Source organism: the organism of the source record quoted next, unplaced genomic scaffold (assembly GCF_019419815.1).
Source record: "Pyrus x bretschneideri cultivar Hongxiangsu unplaced genomic scaffold, Pyrus_bretschneideri_v1 Contig19, whole genome shotgun sequence".
Taxonomy (NCBI): domain Eukaryota; kingdom Viridiplantae; phylum Streptophyta; class Magnoliopsida; order Rosales; family Rosaceae; genus Pyrus; species Pyrus x bretschneideri.
The window spans coordinates 1,719,162-1,727,193 of record NW_025999490.1 but is presented as its reverse complement, the minus strand read 5'-3'; the positions used below and the strand labels follow the sequence as shown (position 1 = coordinate 1,727,193).

Sequence of the window (8,032 nt, the reverse complement as noted above, 5' to 3'; positions counted from 1 at the left end):
TACAATCTAAGGGCGCGTTTACTAATCCGTAATCGGATTGAAAATAATTGAATTGAGGAGGAATTGAAATGAGGTGGAATCAGAATCAGATTCCTGTTGAAGTTGTTTACTAAAACTGTTTGGAATCAAAGTAGGAATGCTGTTGAGTCCATATAAGTTGTTTACTGATTCACTTCAATAGGAATTAAAACTAGGTTGATTACTAAATTGCCCTTACATAAATAAATTATTTTTATACTAATTAATTAAATTAATTTTCTTAATTAAATTTATATAATAAAATTCATCTATATAAAAATATATAAATAGGTTTTATTTATTTATTAAAAGATAGTTATTTCCATCCATCCCCCACATCTCCATCTTTTCCCCGCCTCCCTTTCATCCTGAAGTTCCAGTTGCACTGCCTTCCACCCACCCCTGCCTTTCCTTGCCCTGTCTCTATCTTCCACCCCCTTATGCCTCCATAGCCACAACCCCATAGCTAGGCCATTCATGGTCCAGGGCAGAGTGGACTAGTTGCCGTCTCAATCTCGGTCCACTACGTTGGTTAAGAGTGCAATGGTCGGATTCAGGTAAGAGTCCAGCGATTCGGTGAAACAAATGGAGATTAGGCAAGATATGTGATGTGGCCCTACGTAGCGAAGGGTGTGGTGTTGACAGAGATGGAGAATAAGCTGCGCTGGATGAGTATGAAGGGCAATGTTGGGAAAATTAGAAACAAGTGAGGACATAATCAGTAGAAGAAATCCATCCAAATTCCTCAGGTATCCAGGAATTGAAATACCTTCCTCATGTAGGGAGTCCAATTCTTCCAAAATAAGGAGTTGGATTCCTTAATGCATGTGGACCTCACATGTATTTTGATTCCCCAAGATTATGTAAACAAAGGTGTATCTCGTAATTGGAATCTAATTCCGCAAATTGATTTTTAACTATTGATATGTAAACGTGCCCTAATTACCATCTAGAAAGAAGTGATTCTCTTCTTTCTCTTTCTTGAGGGGGAAAGAGAAATAGGGTCTTATCTTATGGAGGGTGGGGGAAGGATTGGAGAAATTTTTAGTTGTGACGGGAACACGGATGGTACACCACGTGTTTTTATGCAAGTGGTGGAAAATTTTAATTTTTAAGTTATTAACATTTTAACACATATGACCCACCATTTATATTGAGACACGTGGTGTACCATCTCGTGTGACGGTCACACTGAAAAATCTCTCAAAAGATTGGACCTACCTATCCCGATAGAACCTCATGAAGGAACGGGAGCAGTTGGAAGTGTACCCCACATCTGACACATCACAAAATTGTCCGGAATTCTAGACACACAGTTGTTATAATTTTAATATAGTAAAGTTGCTCCAAACCTCATAACTTGAAACTTTGGAGACTTGTTCTATTGTTTTTGAGTGAGGAACTCCAAATCTCAACATGTGTGTACTCACAAAAGTTTTGAAGTCTAGTTGGGACTACTTCTGAAAGCGTTGAAAGTGTTTATAACATTGTTAGACAAATAAAAATTAAAAATGGTTATGGATCAAAAAATGCTTTCTAGAGAAGCATTTTCAAGTGCTTTCTAGAAAACACTCGAGGTTTCTAATAAAATGTTATGTCCTTCAAATAAAATCGCTTTTACTGTATATAAACAATCACAAACGGAACCTTAGTTCATTGTAGTTTTGGGCCCATTCTTCTAATCAAAACAAGTATATGGAGGCTGGTACTACCAGGCATTACGGACATTAAACAAAAGTTGTTCATCTCTGAGTTTCTTTACTATTGATTTCCAAGGGTTAGAAATTAGAAACAAGTCAAAACATGAAAATGTTAATGGATGCACATGAAGTTTACAACAATAAATGAAAAAATTTACATGTTGTAGGTACGAAAGAATGAGTGTCGCTTAACTCCAACGATATGTTCTGTCACTAAAACTCCATACGAGCACAAAGAGGCTCACTATAACCTTGGTAATAGACAACGATTTTGACATAATTGACTATATAACATGTCAACCTATTCTATAAAGCAACAACATGACCTTGACAAACGACGACTCATAAATCAATCATTAAACGTAGCCTAATTGTCAAGCTCGACCTCCTTCCTCTTAATCTACATGATTATATGGTGACTGGACACACAAGAAATTATACTTACGAATGCTGGATAATAGCTCGTACACTTTGCTTGTTATCTTCGTGGAGGTTTGTGTTGAGGTAGTGGGGGTCTAGTAGATTGCCGTGAAGGCTGAGAGCCTCCTGAGACACCCGACTGGTTGGGCACATGTAAGGGAGGGGTTCCGTTAATTGGTGAGTCCGGAGGATCAGGTGTGTCTGGAGAAAGCAAACAAGCGGAGGTCGGAGACTGCAAATACAATCTAATACTAAACAGATGATACTGAGGAATTCTGATTGCAACAAGCACATACCAAATAATGATTTAACAGATGGTCGTTTTGGCCTGGTATTCTTTTTCTTCAACTCAGCTGCATCAGAGTGAGAGCATTTGATGGTCAGTGAAGCTCTAACATTACACCAACCGAATGCCTCATCCAGTCATCCCCACCCCCATCACAAATAAAAGTTCTACCAATTTCTATATATTACCGATTGATGCCTATTTATACACATTAATTCCTATCAAACTTACCAATGCCAGGCATATGATGCTCATCAACAATTTCAAAATTTTTGTAGGTATAGCCGACGAAATTTGTATCCGTGGAGGAAAGCATCTGGAATGAGTGATAGTATATCATTATAGATTCAACAGTCAACATATATAAATAACAGGAATACAGAAAGACAAACACTAGCACAGAAACAGCAAAGAAAGACCAATCCACGAAGAAACTAATTTATGAGGGGCTGAAAACAAAAGAAACCCGAGACTAATCATAACACTTCCAAAAGAATTAGGTACTTCCCTTTAAGATTACATATGATAAAATTTGATTTTCCATATTTTTGTGATATTCATAATACCTAATATATTTAGGGTAAAAGTAATTGATTGATTGAAGATTAGAGTAATGCCTAGTGTAGGAGAACTACTTTCACATTAACTCCCTACACAACCAAACTTAGTGCAAGCTCTATTCTTTCCTTCTATTTCAAGATGACTATCAAATCCTGTTTTCCAGTGCTTCTGCCGAAGCTAATTTGCAGGAACACCATATAGATGCAAACTCAAGTAAACTTTGATACTTGCCTTTCTCCAAGGACCAGATTTTGTTGAAGTCTCTACCGGAGCCCCCAACTGTCACCATGAAAACAAAAAGGAATTCAAGATAATGGTAAGCAGATAAGGTCTGTTAGGAAAAGATAGGAAACATCCAACACTTGGATAGGTATCATCATTTTGCTCACCTCATCGAACTTCTCAAAGTTTTGAGTATCTAACTCATTGTTGACCTCTGGTATGAAAGCCGCTTCCATCTGATATAATCTATCCCATTGTAACCCATCAAACCATGGGTGTGCCTAACATAAGGAAACACATTTGAACTCTATTTTTCTTTAACCAAATAAAAGATCAGTCAGCCATTAATGATTGAGAGAGAGAGAGAGAGAGAGAGAGAGAGAGAGAATCTGTCAAGCATGCTAACTTTTATTTCATGAGCTCCTTGCGTCCCAAGCCTCTGCTCAACATTGCAGAGGAGCTTGCAAATGAGATCCTTAGCTTCAGAAGAGAGTTTTGCTTCTCCTGGGAATTTCAGATGAGTTCTCCAGTTAACAATCTGCATGGCATAACTAACCATTGGTTTGATAAGATTCATAAGGATATGCAAATAAGATGTTAGCAGGAGATTTGTCGATAATACCGCTTAAAAAATAACCATAGTTCCAGAAAATAAGAATACAGCAGGACTCCGTTTCTCAAATCTGCATTGCTAAACCTATTCAGAAATCTGAATGTTGCATATTACAAAATATTCAAACAAAAAAATCAAAATTCAGTTTACCTTTCTGCATGTTGACATTGGTTCGTCAGAATAGAAAGGTGGAAATCCTACAAGCATCTCATACATGATTGCACCAAGAGACCACCTGATAGAGAAATTTTGTTACAATTATAAATCACTGTCACATGTCCCATGGTGAAAAATGTGCGAAATCAATGAACTAACCAGTCACATTCCATTCCATATCCTTTCTTCAGCAATACTTCTGGAGCAATGTAATCTGGAGTTCCAACTGTTGAATAAGCCTAGATGGCATATGAAAGGACCATTTTATTTAAATATCTGAAGATTCGTTACAGAACACTTGAAGAGACAAGCGAATCATAATTACTGGACAAACGGAATTAACAAGAAGTTCCTTTCTGAAGCACAAATTGTAAGCAACAAAGCATAGCATCAAAAAATGATACTTTTCCTTAAAGATAGCATTATTGCTGTTGTGCATCCAATTTTATGTAATATCCGTGAATATATATGCCAATCGATAACTACAAGGCTGCTGTTTAAATAATTCCTAGATAGTATATCTCTTTTTCCTTGCTTCCTCTTTCAACAAGATTCTGATTGGAAGTATAATCTAGCACAGGAACGTAGAAGTACTCTAACTGGAGGTCCTGTCCCAAACACTAGCAGTAGCAACAATAGTCCAAAAGATGAGTAAACCAAGAAATGAAACAGAACATACCAGCATTCGCCTGTTCTTTTGCCAGTGCAATAACTGTTCCTGTTGGGTCCGTTTTGGTGTTGTGGGAAGGTTAGAATGTTTATGACTCGCTGAAGGGGATTTTGAATTCCCTCCAACTGCATTGCCATTCTCAGTAAGATCTGGAAAGCTATTAGATCCCAAAGGTTTACACAACCCAAAATCTGAAAGCTTCATGTGGCCGTAACGGTCAAGCAGTAAATTATCAGGCTTAATATCCCTACAAAAGATATTAAAATTCAGGCTTACATGATATTTGAAGGGAACATCTGAGAAGCAAATAAATAAACATAGTTATGCAACAAATAAAGCTAACGATAGAAACCTCAAGGATAACTCTGATAAAACATGGAGAAGTTGCATGGCCAATGGCTTAAGCTTCGGTCAGTTACACAATAATTAAGGTTCTGATAGAATGGTTGTAAGTAAACATTACCATCTACGTTACTGGCAAAACTATATTCAAGCCTATATATTTCTAGTTTCCAAGGCAAACCATTTTGAAAGCAGATATTATGTTTAGGTATTAGCAAGCTAGTGACTAATGCTACCGTAAACCACCTACAAGATTCTGCCTCTGCCGATAGCATTGTGGGGCTAACATAATTGTATTCCAAGTCTAATCAACAGGCGATCGAAATTCCAACTCAGTAAGTGCACAGATCAATGAAATCAATACCTGTGGATGTAGTTGTGCTTGTGAATAGACTCAATGGCAAGGACCGTCTCTCCAACGTAAAACCTGGCTTCATCTTCAGTCAAGATATCTTTGCGCATTAGTAATGTCATCATATCACCCCCGGGAAGATATTCCATTATAAGATACAAAAACTCCTCATCTTGAAAGGAGCAATAGAGCTTAACGATGTAAGCACTATCAACCTCAGCAAGAAGATTTCTTTCAGCTTTAACATGTTCCACCTTCCAAAAATGAAATCAAGCATGAGTGACGACGAACCTAACAATAGTAGAGTAAAGAAAAAGCAAGCACATTTCTTCCAAGTTCCTTTCTTTTCGGGTGGGCAAGTTCTTTCACACAATTCAGTTTCAATTCATAGTTTTTTCAGCAAGATTTAATTCAACTTTATGATAAATACAGTTATGAATCATGATCACTGGTAAAGCGGTACCTGGCCTCTCCGGAGCATCTCCGATTTCTTGAGCTTTTTCATGGCGTAGACCTGCCCAGTAGATTTCTCTCTACAGATTCTGACCTGCATTTTTGCAACACATACAACATAAAGCCAATGCAATCGACATAAACAAAAAGCCAATTGACAACAAAGTATAATGGTAACCTCTCCGAATGCACCCCTTCCGATGATGGTCAACAGCTGAAAGTCATCAACCCCCATTTTATGCCTCTGAAGATGCATGTACTCCGTCTCCTTCTGCTCCAAATACTTCAACACATTCATCTGATCCTCCTGCGAAACATCCGCGTCGGCGAGCCGCCTTTCGAGCATCCACCGCCTGCAATCCCACAGTCAATCATCCAGCTTCAATTCCAAACATGCTGCAGAATTTGACCAAATCAAAGCCAGTCAACTCAACTCACCTCTCCTTCCTTTCCTGCAAGGACTTCATTTGCGCCTTGTAGTGGTTCTCAATGTACTGTTTGGCCGCCTCCACCTTCTGTTTGGTCACGCTCGACGGCGCCTCATCAGAAGCAGAATTCTGCTGCTCGGCCTTCTTATCCTCCGCCGCCGCCTTCTTCTTCGCCCTCGGCTGGAACTTCTGAAGCCAGCTCCGCGCAGAATCCATGGCTGAAAATTTACAGTCCTCCTCCTCCCTGTAATCCAATCCAACTCAATTTCCCCAAAAAAAAAAATAATAATTTGGAAACGTAATAATTCGTTATTAATGACGAATTAAAATACTAACCGAATGCAGAGAAGATTGCATCGACTTTCTCTTCTGCTTCCTTTTCTTACTTTAAAACTCAGAAGACTCGGGCGGAAAAACAAGATTAAGTCATTAATTTCGTTTTAAATCGAAATTAATTAATTAATTTAAGACAGGATGATCGAAATTACAGAAGAGTCCTTTCGTTGGAACACTAGAGAAAATAATGGATGCGTGAAAAGAAGGGTAATATGGGGAAGTACGAGTTTTGCGATGTTAATTAGGAGTCGTGAAAATCACAACGACGTCGACAGGGGGATTGCCGTCGCGGTAAGGTGGCCCTGGCAGCCGGTAACTGGAGGGGAAAGTGACCGGCAGTTGGTGTTTGGAACCGACACGTGTCGGCGAACGTAATGGCACGAAGGTGATGGGCATAAAGACGCGCGAACTTGTGATTGACGCGTTTTTTGGGGGTCCCAGAACCCGGGTTTATATTGGCGGTTGAAAACGCGTGGGAAATTAAACCCTGGTTAAGATTATTTTCTTTATTACAACTTATTATTACGGTTTAGTGATATTTCTCTTTACAGTAAGAAATTTTATGTTGGATTATCATCAAAGCGGATTTGAACTACATTATCTAGTGATATTTCTCTTGACAGTGAGAAGTCTTAAGTTCAATTATCGTTGAAGCAAATTTGAAGTACATTAATGCTAGTCTATTGTAAAACTAAACTCATCCCTTAATGTAAATAATAAAATTCGTTAAATAAAAATAAAAAATAAAAAAAATCATTTTCTTTCTTTTCAATGAGGTAGGTGAAATCTTGTTGAGTAAAATTACATCGGAATGAAAGTTGTTGAGAAAATGAATGCGCAAATTATAGGACCAATTAGTTAAAAACAATTTGCATCAGCCGGGAATCGAACCCGGGTCTGTACCGTGGCAGGGTACTATTCTACCACTAGACCACTGATGCATTGTTAAAGTGTTCGTCTCTTCAAGTTATATTTATATAGAACTTGGTCTCTCCATGGTATATAGCTCGATTGCAGAGGAGTCTGTCCCCTCGGGGGCATCTCCGCCATCCCTTCGTCCAGCTGGGGACATCCCATACCTTTTCTCTAGTCGTTATCTCTTCTGCTCCAAAATATACGGCTTCACATTCTCTAGGGTTTTGTTTTTGCTCTTCTTCAATAAGTTATTCACTTGAAGCAACCAGGTAGCTACTTAATTGGTCCCTAGTAAACAATTATTTTCTGCACAATGCTCCAATACAAGTTGACGACAATCATGCACTACTTGTGTCGGCCTTCTCAAAGGAACTCCATTTTTAAAGGATTTGCGGCATGTCAAGTTCTGATAAGATTCTTTGTTTTGCATCAATTTCCAAAATGGTAAGCCTTTAAAATTCACTTCCTTGTACTATAAACTGCAATTTGCCTCAACTACTTAGGTCAGGCAGGAAGGTTAGCTGCATTCTTTTCAATGTTAATTCTTGGATTAGACATTG

At 38.4% G+C, this 8,032-nt stretch overlaps 1 protein-coding gene and 1 non-coding gene across 3 annotated transcripts; both read right to left on the bottom strand.

The window, feature by feature from the left end:
• Positions 1-1,838: 1,838 nt before the first annotated feature.
• On the bottom strand, positions 1,839-6,491 carry LOC103952330 (serine/threonine-protein kinase tricornered). Of its 2 annotated transcripts, XR_007257888.1 has the most exons (14): positions 6,232-6,491; positions 5,972-6,146; positions 5,804-5,887; positions 5,353-5,594; positions 4,656-4,893; positions 4,136-4,215; positions 3,971-4,055; positions 3,614-3,745; positions 3,375-3,488; positions 3,217-3,264; positions 2,656-2,740; positions 2,435-2,491; positions 2,097-2,339; positions 1,839-2,018 (listed from the first exon to the last, which is right to left on the bottom strand). XR_007257888.1 is itself a non-coding variant. In XM_048582837.1 (13 exons), the coding sequence occupies exons 1-13, from the start codon at positions 6,435-6,437 to the stop codon at positions 2,197-2,199; spliced, it is 1,689 nt and encodes a 562-aa protein (XP_048438794.1). In that variant the 5' UTR covers positions 6,438-6,491; the 3' UTR covers positions 1,839-2,196. The 2 variants fall into 2 exon arrangements, 1 of the variants encoding a protein (XP_048438794.1); XM_048582837.1 differs by having other exon boundaries at positions 1,839-2,339.
• Positions 6,492-7,427: 936 nt separating this feature from the next.
• On the bottom strand, positions 7,428-7,498 carry TRNAG-GCC. The gene has a single exon. It is a non-coding gene; the product is annotated as a tRNA-Gly (tRNA).
• Positions 7,499-8,032: the final 534 nt, after the last annotated feature.